The sequence below is a fragment of the Cetorhinus maximus genome, unplaced genomic scaffold (genome assembly GCF_964194155.1).
Source record: "Cetorhinus maximus unplaced genomic scaffold, sCetMax3.hap1.1 HAP1_SCAFFOLD_491, whole genome shotgun sequence".
NCBI lineage: Eukaryota > Metazoa > Chordata > Chondrichthyes > Lamniformes > Cetorhinidae > Cetorhinus > Cetorhinus maximus.
The window spans coordinates 180,532-197,991 of NW_027596433.1; the positions used below are offsets into that span (position 1 = coordinate 180,532).

The 17,460-nt window shown below is 44.9% G+C and overlaps 1 protein-coding gene across 1 annotated transcript in view; it reads right to left on the bottom strand.

Moving 5' to 3' along the window:
- LOC144673852 (chloride anion exchanger-like) overlaps positions 1-17,460 on the bottom strand; it is a 93,391-nt gene that overhangs the window by 12,718 nt on the left and 63,213 nt on the right. Inside the window, exons 17-18 of the mRNA XM_078535491.1 lie at positions 16,905-16,959; positions 10,763-10,908 (exon numbers count right to left, since the gene is read on the bottom strand). Coding sequence (XP_078391617.1) covers positions 10,763-10,908; positions 16,905-16,959 — 201 coding nt within the window. The remainder of the gene's footprint in view (positions 1-10,762; positions 10,909-16,904; positions 16,960-17,460) is intronic.

Sequence of the window (17,460 nt, forward strand, 5' to 3'; positions counted from 1 at the left end):
AAACATCCTTCACTCCCCAGTAACAATCAGTGCCTGCTAACCATGAGGTGTGCCAGTACATTTGGCTCTCTGACTAAGTTAGTCTCAACAAATGCAGAGATTAAGTCAGTGGCGAGTTTGTGGTGTATCAGGCCTTATGCCATCCTGTGGCGGATTCATACTTGTAATACATTTGCATGCCATGAATACTCATTAGTGTAAAACATTTTTTAATTACCTTCACGATAAAGTCAGCAGCACACGAGAATCGTGTGGTACCTGATTCTCGTTTATTTAATGGTGCCATGCACCAGTCAGCTTTGTGCAGTTATATCTGGGGTCAGCGGTTTTCCTTGTTGCACTCTGCAGCATAAGGGAGGGGAGCAGGAGAATGGTAGCTTGCATGCAAGATTGGGACTGGGATGGGCGAGTCAGGAGTGAGGGGGTTGGGGGTGGGATTGAAAGGTTGGGGTTCAGGTTCATGGAGGAGTAAAGTGGAAGTGTCTGGTGTCCTGGGAGTGGTGGGGACAGTCAATCAAGGTAAGAAAATGAAGGTGGTGTCAGTACTGTCTAAATGTGGGTCCATCTCAGGGTGTTGGCTGGCAGAGTCATTACAGGGCTTTAGAATTCACCTACAACATTTCAATGATCCCCACTGAGAGTGATATGAGACAATGGCCTTCACAATGCAGAGAAGGGAGAGCCAGCTGAGCCTGCGAGTTCAGCCACGTCCAACAGAATGGCGAGTACAACACTGGAAACTAAAATGAACATTCAATAAAGAGTGAACAAAAAACACAACATTGTTTATTTCACATTAAGGGAAACATCCTTCGCTCCCCAGTAACAATCAGTGCCTGCTAACCATGAGGTGTGCCAGTACATTTGGCTCTCTGACTAAGTTAGTCTCAACAAATAATGATGATGCACAATAAGTCAATTGAAACCAATGGAATGTGAATTATTTACAAGTGAAATTTAAATTTAAAAAACACCTATGCCACCTTCGTGCTCTCAATATTTCTTATGGAGTTGGACAGGATAGCTGTGTTTGACCAGGAGCCTTTTTTATAGCTCACCCATTGCAGCATTGTCAGCAATTTCATTGACTGCATGTTGCCAACCTGATTGGTCAGTATTGAGCTAGCAGGCATCTGAACCAACATTAGGAACATAAGGGGCAGGGCCAAGGATTCTGAAGTTTTCTGTAATCCAGTAATAGAGGCTGGTGACCACCACCCACCCCCCGTCCACACCCACCACCACTCCCCGTCCACGCCCACCACCACCCCCCCCGTCCACGCCCACCACCACACCCCCGTCCACGCCCACCACCCCCCCGTCCACGCCCACCACCCTCCGTCCACGCCAACCACCCCCCCCGTTGACGCCCACCACCCCCCCTTCCACACCCACCACCCCCCCTTCCACGCCCACCACTCCCCTGCCTACACCCACCACCACCCCCCGGTCCACATCCATCAACCCTCCCCCTCCACACCCACCATTCTCCTTCCACCCACAGCACCAGTAGCTGTCTTAAAACTTCCACACAGGCTGTGAAATATTTTGGTCCAGAATCGCTCAACAATAGTCTAGTCTCATCACTAACCACTATCTCTTATTAGCAGCAGCATTCCTACCATCAGATTGCTGAAGCAGCTTTGTGTTTAAGTAAACAGTTGAATGAGGGTAAAACAATAGATAAATATAATTTAATTCGATGCAGTATTAAGGATGTTGGTGAAGTTGACAACCAGTATTTATTGTCCATCTCTGGTTGCCCTCTGGGCTTTAAGAATCAACCACCGCATTACTTGGAAACTGGAAATGGATGGCAGATGGTAATTTCTTGGTGCCAACCACAAATAACCACATTAGATAAGTTCAGGTTTATATCTTGCCATGCTGTCCTTTGACAGCTGGATTGCTAGCCCTGTACCTAAAGCCAATGATCAAAAAAGGTGATTGGCCATCTCCTACTAATGGAAATTCCTTCCATAAATGTCTTTGTTAATGTGACTAAGCTTACAGATGCATGTGGTATGTGATTTTTTAAAATGCAGTATGTATGAGGAAGAGTGAAAAAAGTGATGCTACTAAAGTTGGTGTGGATATTGGAGCATAATGGGAAGTGTGTGAATAGACCAGTTCCATATTAATATGTCTGATTGTATTAGAACTGCTACAGATACCTTTATACTGCTAGAGATACCTATATGAACAACCCTCACACCAGCTATAATGATGGGTCACTTGCAGGAGACTCACTGTTATTGGGTCTTTGTACATCACAAAGCAATACCGAAACAATGTTATATCACATCTTTGTCTTAAAAATTACAAATGTACATTGATTAGCCAAAATTTCAATCTAAATCCATCATGGTGACAGTCTATGTAGAACAAATTCTGTACATAAATGAATCTAAAATTATAGTCCTTTCTGAATATTGTGTTTTCAATACTGTGATCCACAAACTTGTTGCATTAGTCTTCTATTCACATTTCAAATTCTCAGCCAATCAGAACTGTGTATCCAATTGCACCTGAAAATAAACCAGATAATGGAGTCATTAGCTTGGAAAGAAGAATATTGTCTACTAAAAAGTATGAAGGATATGTTTCCAACTTACCAAACAGGTCCTCTTTTTTAACTCTCCTTCAGAATTTAATGTTTCCTTGGTCCCATTTACCTACAGACAATATTAAAGGAGATTGTAATCTGCAAAAATTAAAGCAGAACCCTTAAGTGCATCGACGGGCAGAGGGATCTGGGTGTACAGGTCCACAGGTCACTGAAAGTGACAACGCAGGTGGATAAGGTAGTCAGGAAGGCATATGGCATGCTTGCCTTCTTTGGCAGGGGTATTGAGTATAAAAGCTGGGAAGTCATGCTGCAGCTGTATAGAACCTTGGTTAGGCCACACTTGGAATATTCCGTGCAATTCTGGTCGCCACATTACCAGAAGGATATGGAGGCATTGGAGACGGTGCAGAGGAGGTTACCAGGATGCTGCCTGGTCTGGAGGTTATTAGCTATGAGGAGAGGTTGGAGAAACTCGGATTGTTCTCACGAGAGCGACGGAGATTGAAGGGCGACTTGATAGAAGTTTACAAAATTATGAGTGGCGTGGACAGAGTAGATAGTCAGAAGATTTTTCCCAGTGTGGAAAAGTCAATTACTAGGGGACATAGATTTAAGGTGAGGGGAGAAAACTTTAGAGGAGATAGAGGGGGAAGTTTTTTACGCAGAGGGTAGTTAGTGTCTGGAATTTGCTGTCAGAGGAGGTGGTGGAAGCAGGTGCGATAGTGATGTTTAAGAGGCAGCTTGACAAATACATGAATAGGATGGGAATAGAGGGATACGGACCCCGGAAGTGCAAAATGTTTTAGTTTGACAGTCAATATGATTGGCACGGGCTTGGAGGACCGAAGGGCCTGTTCTTGTGCTGTATTTTTCTTTGTTCTTTGTTCTAATTTGATTGTAATCGGCACTCTCTCATTGTTCCATATTGTAAAGTGCATGACTCCACATGTGCCTGATTTTGTAGCAACAATCAAGGTGACTAAAGTCACTGTTACTATTTCAATATTCATTATTGCAGTAGCTTTATTTTCTAAAATGCAATTCTTCTGCTTGCGGTTAGTTAATGTCTTCTGTACATGGTTAACTGGTTTGTTAATGGGTTTCTGCATTTGGGTAATTGATTACTATAGTTAATGGTCTTCTGCATTTGGTTAGTTGGTTATTTAATGATCTTCTGATGTTACAATAATGAGTTTCTGTCCTTTACAGATGGAATTAAAAAAGATGTATAAGAAATGAAATGAGAAAATGCTCTTTGGTCAAAAGTCTCTGTCCTACTTTCTTAATCTGAGGAAGCATTCTGCATAAATGTCCTGATCCCAAAGATTGATCAAGGGGACTTCCAGAACATTACTCCTTCCTTGATTCTCACCCACTGAACTTCAGGCTGTTGCTCTCTACAGGAAACATCTGTGGCAATGGGCACAGGTTCAATGATTATCTCTCTCTCTAACCCCTCATTCCTATTGTCAACCAGATCCTCAGCTGGTTCTTCTTTGAAGGAATAAATGCACTTCCTCCATTTAGTTGCTTTTCTGTGGGCACAAAACTGCTGCATTTAATTTTAAACTAATGTCTTTAATTCTGCTGGTCTAATCTTGAGTTGCTTTTTGTAACTTGTTGTATTGATGACCATTTGTCTTTTCGATTCTTCAGCACCACGTGAGGAAGGGGCACCAGAGGAAGGAAGACAGACTTCCATTTATATAGCGCCTTTCACGACCACCAGACATCCCAAAGCACTTTACAGCTAATTAAGTTCTTCTTTTATTCGTTCATGGGATGTGGGCGTCACTGGCTGGGCCAGCATTTATTGCCCATCCCTAATTGCCCTTGAGAAGGTGGTGGTGAGCTGCCTTCTTGAACCACTGCAGTCCATGTGGTGTAGGTACACCCACAGTGCTGTTAGGAAGGGAGTTCCAGGATTTTGACCCAACAACAGTGAAGGAACAGCGATATATTTCCAAGTCAGGATGGAGGGGAACTTGCAGGTGGTGGTGCTCCCATCATCTGTTGCCCTTGTCCTTCTAGGTGATAGAGGTCGCGGGTTTGGAAGGTGCTGTCGAAGGAGCTTTGGTGAGTTGCTGCGGTGCATCTTGTAGATGGTACTCACTGCTGCTACTGTTCGTCGGTGGTGGAGGGAGTGAATGTTTATTGTGATGGATGGGGTGTCAGTCAAGTGGGCTGCTTTGTCCTGGATGGTGTGGAGCTTCTTGAGTGTTGTTGGAGCTGCATTCATCCAAGTGGAGAGAATTCCATCACACTCCTGACTTGTGCCTTGTAGATGGTGGACAGGCTTTGGGGAGTCAGGAGGTGAGTTACTCGCCACAGAATTCCCAACCTCTGACCTGCTCTTGTAGCCACAGTATTTATATGGCTAGTCCAGTTCAGTTTCTGGTCAATAGTAACTCCCCAGGATGTTGATAGTGGGGGGTATTCTGCAATGGTAATGCTATTGAATATCAAGGGGCAATGGTTAGATTCTCTATTGTTGGAGATGGTCATTGCCTGGCACTTGTGTGGCACGAATGTTACTTGCCACTTGTCAGCCCAAGCCTGAATATTGTCCAGGTCTTGCTGCATTTGGACATAGGCTGCTTCAGTATCTGAGGAGTCGCGAATGGTGCTGAACATTGTGTAATCATCAGCGAACATCCCCACTTCTGACCTCTTGATGGAAGGAAGGTAATTGATGAAGCAACTGAAGATGATTGGGTCTAGGACACTACCCTGAGGAACTCCTGCAGTGATGTCCTGGGACTGAGATGATTCACCACCAACAACCACAACCACCTTCCTTTGTGCTAGGTATGACTCCAACCAGTGGAGAGTTTCCCCTCTGATTCCCATTGACTCCAGTTTTGCCAGGGCTCCTTGATGCCATACTCAGTCAAATGCCGCCTTATTGTCAAGGGCAGTCACTCTCACCTCACTTCTTGAGTTCAGCTCTTTTGGAGTTAGTCCATATTTGAACCAAGGTTGTAATGAGGTCAGGAGCTGAATGGCCCTGACAGAACCCAAAGTGAGCGTCAGTGAGCAGGTTGTTGCTGAATAAGTGCCATTTGATAGCAATGTCGTTGACACTTTCCATCATTTTGCTAATGATTGAGAGTAGATAGATGGAGCGGTAATTGGCGGGGTGTGGATTTGTCCTACATTTTGTGGACAGGACATTCCTGGGCAATTTTCCACATTGTTGGGTAGATGCCAGTGTTGTAGCTCTACTTGAACTGAATACAAAAGTAGGGAGATTATGCTTCAGTTATACAGGGCATTGGTGAGACCACATCTGGAGTACTGTGTACAGTACTAGTCTCCTTATTTAAGGAAGGATATAGATCTATTGGAAGCAGCTCAGAGAAGGTTTACTAGACTAATACCTGGAATGGGAGTGTTGTCTTATGAGGAAAGGCTAAGCTTGTACCTGATGGAGTTTAGAGGAGTAAGAGGTGACTTGATTGAAACATTATAAGATCCTGAGGGGTCCTGACAGGGTGGATGTGGAGAGGATGTTTCCTTTTGTGGGAGAATCTACAACTAGGGGCCACTGTTTAAAAATAAAGGGTCGCCCATTTAAGACAGAGATGAGGAGAATTTTTTTTCTATCAGAGGGCCACGAGTCTTTGGAACTTTCTTTCTCAAAAGGTGTGGAATCATAGTCTGAATAATTTTAAGGCAGAGCTAGATAGATTCTTGAGAAGCAAGGGAGTGAAAGGTTGTCAGGAGTCAGCGGGAATGTGAATTTGAGATTACAATCAGGTCAGCCATGATCTTATTGAATGTCCGAACATGCTCAATGGGCCAAGTGGCCTACTCCTGAATCATATGTTCATATGAAACAGCTGAGCTATGAGCATGGCTAGTCCTGGATCACAAGTCTTCAGTACCAGTCCCAGAATGTTGTCAAGGCCCATAGCCTTTGCAATATCCAGTGCCTTCAGCAGTTTCTTGACATCATGTGGATTGAACTGAATTGGCTGAAAACTGGCATCTGTGATGCTGGGAACCACTGGAGGAGGCTGAGATGGATCATCCATTCGGCACTTCTGGTTGAAGATTGTTGCAAATGCTTCAGCCGTATCTTTTGCACTGATGTGCTGGGCTCCCCCATTATTGAGGATGAAGATATTTGTGGTGCCTCCTCCTCCAGTGAAGGAGACATTCACGTCTGGATGTGGCAGGACTACAAGAGCTTAGGTCTGATTCATTGGTTGTGGAATTGCTTAGTTCTGTCTATCACTTGCTGCTTATGCTGTTTGGTATGCAAGTAGTCCTGTGTTGTAGTTTCACCAGGTTGACACCTCATTTTTAGGTATGCCCGGTGCTGCTCCTGGCATGTCCTGGTGCACTCTTTATTGAACCAGGGTTGATCCCCTGGCTTGATGGTAATGGTAGAGTGGGGGATATGCCAGGCCCTGAGGTTATAAACTGTGGTTGAGTACAATACTGCTGCTGCTGATGGCCCACAGTGCCTCATGGATGCCCAATTTTGAGTTTCTAGATCTGTTTGAAATCTATCCCATTTAGCACGGTGGCATTGCCACACAGCACGATGGAGAGTATCCTCAATGTGAAGGCAGAACTTCATCTCCACAAGGACTGTCCCACAAGGACTGTGTGGTGGTCACTCCTACAAATACTGTCATGGACAGATGCACCGGTGACAGGTAGATTGGTGAGGATGAAGTCAAGTATGTTTTTCCTTCATGCTGGTTCCCTCACCACCTGCCGCAGTCCCAGTCTAGCAGCTATGTCATTTAGGACTCAGCCAGCTCGGTCAGTAGTGGTGCTACCGAGCCACTCTTGGTGATGAACATTGAAGTCCCCCACCTAGAGTACATTCTGTGCCCTTGCCACCCTCAGTGATTCCTCCAAGTGGTATTCAACATGGAGGAGCACTGATTCATCAGCTGAGGGAGGGCGGTACCTGGTAATCAGCAGGAGATATCCTTGCCCATGTTTGACCTGATGCCATGAGACTTCATGGAGTCCAAAGTCGATGTTGAGGACCCCCAGGGCAACTCCCTCCTGACTGTATAAAACTGTGCTGCCACCTCTGCTGGGTCTGTCCCATGGATGGTGATGGTGGTGTCTGGGATATTATCTGTAGGGTATGATTCCATAAGTATGACTACGTCAGGCTGCTACTTGATGAGTCTGTGAGACAGCTCTCCCAATTTTTGTAGGATCGACAGTGTACCATTGTCATTTCTGGTACCTAGATCGATGCCAATTGGTTTGGCTGGTTTCATTCCTTTTAGACTTTGTAGTGGTTTGATACAACTGAGTGGCTTGCTAGGCCATTTGAGAGTCAACTACATTAGTGAACTAGCTGGACTTTTTATGACAATTGTCAATGGGTTTGTGGCCATCATTAGACTAGCTTTTTAATTCCAGATGCCATGGTGGGATTTGAACCCATGACCTAAGAGCATTAGCCTGGGCCTCTGGATTACTAATCTAGTGACATCCCCTCCGCCTCCCCATACACTTCCTCCATTTAGTTGCTGTTCTGTGGGCACAAAACTGCTGCACTAAATTTTAAACCAATGTCTCTAATTCTGCCCGTTTAATCTGTGATTTGTTTTTTGTAACTTGGTCATCAATGCAACATGGCTGTTTTAGACCATAACCAACATGTGAGGAAGGGGCACCAGGAGAAGAAAGGAAGATTTGCATTTATATAGCGCCTTTTACAACTACCAGCCATCCCAAAGTACTTTGCAGTCAATGAAATTCTTTTGAAGTGTAGTCACTGTTATAATGTGGGAAGTGCAGCAGCCAATTTCTGCACAGCAAGATCCCAATAACAGCAATGTGCTAATGACAAGATAATCTGTTTTTATGAAAGTAATTGAGTGATAACTATTGGTCAAGACTCCCCTGCTCTGCTTCAAAAGGGCAATGTGAGGGAAGGGGACACTGAGGGCCATAGGGGTGAGAGCACTGAGAACCATGGAGGGGGTGCGAGGGGCACTAAGAACCATAGGGGTGTGTGGGCAAGGAGCGATGAGAGCCATAGAGGAATTAGGACACAGAGCCTGTGGGGAGTGCGTGAGCCATGGGGCATGGCAAATGGCACTGAGGGCTATAGGGTTGAGGGCACTGAGATCCTGGGGGAAGGAGGCAAAGAGGGCCATGCGGGGGTACAAGGCAGCGAGAGATACGGGAGTGTGGGGAGGGGGCACAGAGCAAGACAGATTGTGAGGGGGTTCTTACAGTCATGGAGGATGAGAGGGGACACTATACAGGGAGAAAGTCAGGAAAATATATGCTAGAGAGGGGAAACGTGTAAATGGAAATGGGAAGGAAATTTTAAAAATAGTGAAGGAGAAAGGAAAGAATTAGAAGAGAAGAATGTGATCTTTGGAATAATTTGATGCAAGTGTAACACAGGAAGAGTTACAATATACCTGTGTCACTATTATGGTGGAATCCGCGGTTAGCAGGGTCAGTAGGAAGCAAGGAAGCACGTGTGAGTTCTTGTCTGAACAGAAGACTGGTTAAATGTTCTGCTGGCTGCACTGACCTTGGTTTCAAAGCTTTTTTTTTGGTTCTTTTGTTTTTGTCAGACCCTAACTGAAAGGAGAACTGAAACTTCAGATTTCTGGGAAATGTAGCTGTGAGTTTAGGTTTCTGAGGAAACTGAAACTAGTTGAAACCAGACAATGACACAGGGCCATAAAAAACTCATGTTGCCCAGCAGTGCAGAGCAGGCAGCCTACGGAGAGTTGTGTGTAGGGCAGTTTAAAGAAGGAAACCTGAAGGCTGGATCGAAGAGTAGGGATAAGAAAAGTAAAGTTACTGCTGTTGCTTCAGTTATTTTAAAGGGAATAATTAACCAGAGCTGGCCATTTTGTTAAAGACCATGCCTATGAGACTATGAGATTAGTTGGTAGCTGCTATCAGAGGAGAATTGGTGATGGAACCATGCATGGAGAAAAGAACTGGAACTATACCCGAGAAGACAAAGGGCTTTGTGGCTGAATGTGGTATCATATATGCTAAGTGGACTGCCTAGGAAATCTGAGATCTATCTTTGTTGTATCTGTCATTTAAAATGTATTTTATAGTTTATATTGACCACAATTTACCTGTTAATTCGTGATTAATTTATGTCAATCTTTGATTTGATTGTTAAAGTAAAAGTTATAAAAGTGACATCCTGTCTATTTGGTTTTTCATTGGGCTCAGTCAGTAAATCTGGTTCTTTTAGATTGTTGGTCTCCATGGGGATTATAACACTAACAAGTCTTTATTAACCATAGTAACAACCAAAATAGTCTATTCATAATGGTAAAGCACTTCCAATTTCATCATTTGTAACTTCTTACTAGTTTGAGTTGTTTATGATTTGAGGATCTATAGATATTATTTATTTGGACTTCTAGTAGGCATTTGATAAGGTTTCACACAGGACACTGTTCACAAAAATAAGAGTATGTGGAATTGGAGATAATCTGTTTTTTCTCTTGTACAGAGACTGGTGAGGAGGTGAGAGAGAGGGTAGGGATAATTGGTATGCACTTTAATTGACAGCATGTGATTAATGGTGCCTCCCAGAGATTTGCAGTGAGGCCTTAGCTTTTCATTATATTTATCAATGACTTTGATGAAAGGATGGAGAGTTATGTATCCAAGTCTGCTGACAATGCATGTTAGGTAGCAGAGTCAATAGTGCAGATGGGAAAATTGGAAAAGGATATTGATAGATTAAGCGAAGAGAAAAACTGTGTTTGGTGGAGTTCAATTTTGGGAAGTGTGAGGTGATCATTTTGGACCTAAGAGTTAAAGCAGGGGATTTTGTAAATGACCGGAAGGCAGGAACCATGGATGAGCAGATACCTTGCCAGCCCATCTACAGGGGAGTCCTGGTCAACATTATCCCTGACCCAACATCACAAAAACAGATTGTGTCAATTTACTGTTTGTAGAGTTTTGCTCTACACTAATTGGCTGCTGTGTTTCGTGCATTACAGCAGTGACTACACTTAAGCACTTTAAAGTGGTTTATGATATCCCTAAGATACTATGCAATTTTGAACAATCCTTGAATCAAGGTGCTATATAAATGCAATTTTCACCATCCTTGTTCTAATTGTTCCTTTGTATACTGGAGCCCGATGTAAACCAAAATGGTTTCAATATCTAGTCATGATTCTGGTCCTGTAAATAACATATGTACAAACATACCTTATCATATATGAAGCTCACAGAATTACTGGGACCATGTTTATCCAATATGCAGAGAATAGCATCATGGATTGTAAGGGAGAATATATCTGGAGTGATTTCGTCATCAAAAAATCCACATCGTTCTAATTTGTCCAGGATTAAATCTAACAGTAAACAAAATAATTATATGTTCAATCTTTATATTTCCAAATATTTAATTTGAAGCAACCATAAAAATCAAAGGCTCAAATTCTTTGCTGCTGAATCTCTGAGTCCCAATCTCTGAGCTTGTTGCTGCTCCAACTTCAGATTGGAATCTTGTGATTTTGTTCCTTGCTATGGAGCTCAAGGTGGTAGCTTTTGCATTTCTCTTTGCTTAATACAAAATTACCAATCTCACATAGGACTGGTAAACTGACTGTAGGTTCAGTTTATTTTAAAATGAAGTATAGGATTGCTCAGCAGACAGATTTACTATAAAGGTTCGACAGCTATTGTTAACATGAAATTACAGCTGCAACTCCTTCACACCACCTGCTGCTAGCTAAAGCTCCTCTGAACAATGTCTGCTGGTCATATGTGTTATGAAAACTAAATGCCTTAACATTGAGGGCAGAGGTCGGGAACTTCAATTTCAATTTCAATTCAGACCTTTTACGCATGGGCAGATGGTGAGCTGGCATGTAGAAAAAGGGCATGAAAACCCAGGGCAGGTGACCAGGAGCAGAGTGCCATCACAAACAAGTATCCCAGGCAGGGGACAGGGAGGAGGTCCCAAAAGAATAGTCCCAGAGAGTTGACAGAGACAGGAAAATGTCTCAACTTCAGTGAAAAAAGGGAAGAGCAGAGAAATAGGCTCCAAATAGGAGAAGGGCAGTGAGGATCAGACTTTCAGTGAAGAAGGCTCAGGGGAAGCCCTGGTAATTGAAGAGGGCTGAACAGTAGCCCTGAAGATCCAAGAAAGCAGCAGAAGGTCGGTGACTCTGTGCTGCGGGTTGTTGGAGCAAAAGTAGCCCTTTGGAGCAGAAGTGTTCTGCTTAGCATGGCCAAAGTGCTGAAATTGAGCTTGTGAGTTGGTGCCTGAGTGTAAACTTGGGAATCTAGAGGAATAGAACCTCGGGAGATGAGATTAAAACCCTGCGAGATGAGCCATTGTTGTAGCCACCCGAGTTGGAGAGAATTTCAAGGTGAGATCTTCAAAGGTGAAGATTCATTTCTCATGAGAGAGACAGAGGTTCAGTGAGATTTGTTGGCTTGCAGTGTTAGTGACATCACGGCGGTTTGCTGAGAAATCCATGGACTCCGTCTTGGTCACATCTGCTATTTATTGTGTAGTGTGGTGTGTTTGACCACAGTTGGCCTGTTAATTCACATGTACCTCGTACTTACCCTGAATGTTAGGGCGGAATCATCCCAGATTTACACCAAGTGCAGTAGCAGGCAGGTAAAATGATATTTAACCTGCCGGCCACAACGGTAGCTTTTCACGCCGTATTGTCCCAAACCCACCGCATTAATTATGCATTCACAGGAAACACACTGTTTCCATGGAGGGCGGGCCCGCCACACCATCACGTCGCCACTTCATCACGATGGGCACCATATTTAAAGTCCAGCCGCGTGCACACCTCTCAGTGCTTCCTCAGTGTGGGATACAACTGCTGCAGAGAAGACATGGCTTTGAAAGGCAAAAAGGCTGCAGCCTCCAGGCTCAATGGTATGTCCCTCGAACTCCCTTTCGATGCAGTGGAGGCTCGCCGTGATGTCCTCTACCCCCACTCTGGCTGCAGGCTGGACAGCAACCTCATTAATTCGGTTTGGGAGGTGGTGGCAGCAGTGGTCAGCACCAATACCCTGTGAACCATAGAACCATAAAATACTACAGCACAGAAAACAGGCCATTCAGCCCTTCTAGTCTGTGCCGAAATATTATTCTGCTAGTCCCATTGACCTACACCTAGTCCATAACCCTCCAGACCTCTCCCATCCATGTATCTATCTAACTTATTCTTAAAACTTAAATTCTTAAGAGTGAGCCCGCATTTACCACGTCAGATGGTAGCTCATTCCACACTCTCACCACTCTCTGAGTGAAGAAGTTCCCCCTAATGTTCCCCCTAAACCTTTCCCCTTTCACCCTAAAGCCATGTCCTCTTGTGTTTATTTCTCCTAATCTAAGTGGAAAGAGCCTATTTGCATCTACTCTGTCTATACCCCTCACAATTTTGTAAACTTCTATCAAATCTCCCCTCATTCTTCTACGCCCCAAGGAATAAAGTCCTAACCTGTTTAATCTTTCCCTGTAACTCAACTCCTTAAGACCCGGCAACATCCTAGTAAATCTTCTCTGCACTCTCTCAATCTTACTGATATCCTTCCTGTAGTTAGGCGACCAGAACTGCACACAATACTCCAAAGTTGGCCTCACCAATGTCTTATACAACCTCACCATAACATCCCAACTCCTATACTCAATACTTTGATTTATGAAGGCCAAAAGCTTTCTTTACAACCTTGTCTACCTGTGACGCCACTTTCAGGGAATTATGTATCTGAACTCCCAGATCCCTTTGTTCCTCCGCACTCCTCAGTGCCCTACCATTTACTGTGTATGTCCTACCTTGGTTTGACCTTCCAAAATGTAACACCTCACACTTTTCCGCATTAAATTCCATCTGCCATTTTCTGGCCCATTTTTCCAGTTGGTCCAGATCTCTCTGCAAGCTTTGAAAGCCTTCCTCGCTGTCCACAACGCATCCAATCTTAGTGTCATCAGCAAACTTGCTGATCCAATTCACCACATTATCATCCAAATCATTGATATAGACAACAAACAACAATGGTCCCAGCACAGATCCCTGAGGCACACCACTAGTCACAGACCTCCACTCTGAGAAGCAATCATCCACTACCAATCTCTGTCTTCTCCCACACAGCCAATTTCGAACCAGTTTACAACCTCTCCATGGATACCAAGTGTCTGAACCTTCTGAACTAACCTCCCATGTGGGACCTTGTCAAAGGCCTTACTAAAGTCCATGTAGACAACATCCACAGCCTTTCCTTCATCTACTTTCTTGGTAACCTCCTTGAAAAACTCTACAAAAGAAAGAGGACAGCCACCCAGTGCTGTTACATGGTCTCATCCGTTCCGTCAAAGTAATTCACTCTTCTCATCACTCTCAACTCACACATTCACACTCACAAACGCATCACACATTCACAGGGATCTCACATCTCAAGGGACAACACCACTAACTCTCACACACACCCTCACATCTCTATCAGGCTCATATTCTCTCGAGCTTGCATCCTCATCCTGTCCATGGCTCCGCTCACCACACAAACATTCCACTCAGTGCCATGTGTACTGCTCACATTCCCTGCATCTGTTTTCATGAAGGAGAAGCCTGCTCACATCAGCAGGGAGAGGTCCCAGACCCAGGGGTGGAGTGGCCCACATTAGGTCCCTCACTCACTTTGAGGAGTGTGCCATTGCACTGACTGGTGAGGATGTGGACCGTGTCTGCGGTGACGGTGAGGTCGGTGGCGAACACCCATGTGAGGATCCTGCACCACATCATCCCTCTCTCAACAGAGTGCTCTCTCTCCCTCTCACCTGCTTTTGACTCTGCTGCCATGCAATTATCTCCACTTTAGTTCACAGGGAGCTCTGCCAAGCGACTGACACCCTCAGCCAGCCAGTCCCTCAGCTCCAGCCAAGAGGGCACTTCCTCCACTGAGGAGCTGGAAATAAGCAGCCTGGACAACCCATCGCAGTGCTTACCCATACACTCCACCAGCGCAGAGACATACACCTCGGTGGGACCTAGATCTAGAGTAGGTTCAGTTTCACAATCTGGTGGTCACTGCACGGACACGTGTCCGCAGCAGGAGGAGGCAAGTTCAGGCAAGCTCCCCAGCACTCGGAGGACTGCTGGGTAACAGGCATCTGTGAAGTCTGAGTCAGATGACGAGCCTCTAGATTCAGCCTTCCAACTCATCCTGGAGAGTCAGCAGAAGGCAGCGGAACATCACGCAGAGCTGTTGGAAGCCCTCAACAGAGTGCCACACAAGTCAGAGGAGTGTGTCTGCCTGCTCTCTGATGAAGTGGTGCCCACATGTGCGTGTCTGAAGGTCTCCATGGGGAGGATGGCAGATGCCATGGAGATCCTGGTCCAGCAGAACGCGGAGAATCGCGCTGACCTGCACTCCATCATGGGAGCCAAGGGTGAGTTCCTGCAGTGACAACACAAGAGACAAACAGGGCACCTCGATGTCCCTCCTTCCCTTAAGGAGTCGGGCTGGAGCCCACGGGCACCTGAGTGGGGGGGGGGGGGTGCTGGAGAAGCAGCAGCTGGACATCCCTGGATCATCCATTCAGGAATCTCAGAGGCTGTCCTCACCCTCCGAGTCCCCTTTGCCTGTGACCCCCTCAACGTCATCCTCATCCTCTGTCACCGCACAGGGAGCAACTGGCCAATGAGTGATTCTTGAGGGAGAAGTGTGTGTGTGACAGGGCCTTTCAGAGCCTGGTGCAAGCATGTTCCCAGGCACGCAGATCCTTCATATATCACACTTACCTGAGCGTTTTGAATGCTGCTTGCTGGGGTTCACTTTCAGTTGTCCATCTGAGCTAACCTGCATCTTCGCCAATCCAACGATCACACTCCTTTGCAGCACCTAATCTCGCCCACCATGACTGCCGTTTCACTTTCGATTTAGACAAGATGGTCTGGATGGTCACTTTTTTGTGCGCTTCCCCATCGTTTCCCTCCCCCAGTCACCCATTCCTTTTCACCATCACAATTCACTCCTTCCAGCATCACCTTCCACCTCCTGTCTGTGACCTACCAGCCACAACCCTTTTCTTTTGGAGATGCCCAGGTGAAAGTGCACATTCCCTTCCTTCCCAAAATTTCCACCCCCATCCACATGTACCTCCCCGACCTCCTCCCTCCCACCTCCAGGATCCATGTCTGCCTCTGAGTCCCCACCAACCACCCTCGTTGTCCCTTCTACTGCTACCATCGAACCCTTACCCTCCCCCCTACTGCCTCACTCTGCCCTTGGTCATTTTCACCATTCCCTCATACCATGCCCACCTTCAGTTCACTTCCCAGGAGGCAGTCAGGGACTGTCTATGTGTGAGGGGATTTGTAGCTTCCCTACTCGGCTGCTGGCTTTTCTTTTTCTCTCTTCTTTTTGTACTGTCCAACTCAAAATGGACTGCCCAATTCACCACTGATCCAGCTACCCCACAAATCAGGTACTCACTGCTCTGTGAAATGCTGTCTGTAAAAGGACTCTGCTTCTGGGGATCTTCAATGCATATATATCCTTTATACAACGCAAAATCTTGACCATGGCTTTTCTTGTGATCGTCAAGTCTTCATCATTTTGTTTAAGAGGAACCATTGCTGCTCACTATGTTGTATTTCTATGTTTGCTCAATACAAATTTACTAATATCACATAGGACTGGTAAACTAAACATAGGTTCAGTTTATTTGAAGATGTAGTACAGGATTGTTCAGCAGACAGATTCACTGTAAAGATTCAACCGCTAGTGTTAACATGAAATTACAGCTGCAACTCCTTCACACCACATGTTGCTAGCTTAGCTAAAAGTTCCTCTGAACAATGCCTGCCGGTCACATGGTTTACATCCTGGCTACTTACTCATTAGCATATTCTCTTTTAAAGTAATATCACAATGTAGCAAGACAGAAGGACTTGCACTAGGGGACAGGCATCTCAACCAACTAGAAATCTGTCCACTGGTGTGTGTCTTGGAAAGGAACATGCAGGTGGTGGTGTTCCCATGCCTCTGCTGCTCTTGTCCAGGTGGTTTAAGCCATGGGTTTGGAAGGTGCTGCTGCAGAAGCCTTGGCTAATTGCTGCAGTGCATTTTCTAGATGGCACATACTGCAGTTGCAGTGCGTCAGAGGTGGAGGGAGTGAATATTTAATGTGGCTCATGGGGTGCCGATTAAGCAGGCTGCTGGATAGTGTTAAGTTTCGACAATTGTAGTTGAACACATGCAGGCAGGAAAAGCATAATCCATCACATTCCTGACTTGTGCATTGAGTAACAAATCCTAAAATAGACATGGTCTATTTTTTCAAAATTGGTAAAAGTTTAGTGAGAAGGAAACTTACTACCACAAGCAGCGATGTAGATATCAATCTCAATCCTGACAAATTCTTTCAAGATCTGTGGAGACAGAGAGAGTGAAGGATAGAGAGATCACTATCTGAACAGTTGATATCCAAAGGTTAATTGGATTTTTAAATGATTTATCTTTTCTTCCTAGTTTCTGCTAGAGCAGTTTGAATATCAGGAATGATGTTTAATTGGTGTGATGTGGTATATTTTATACACTTTGATCAATTATTTCAAGGAGGCCATGCAAAAACTGATGCAACTTGTTAAGACTGTGATACATATGTAGAGGCAACATGCAGATTTATAATTCAGATATGATCTATTTGTGAGAAATGTCTACCTGACCCACAGCACTGGGACCAGAGTTTTAGTCTCCAGGCTGCAAGGAAGAAATAGTCTTGTACTTGATTACTGTACAGTGACACTATCCATTGTCTGCATCATACACCAACATTAATTACATGAAGGGACACTATTGACCAGAAGTATATCTCAGCTGGAAATGCCAGATTAACAAAGAGAATAACACTCTCCAGATTAATAGACTTT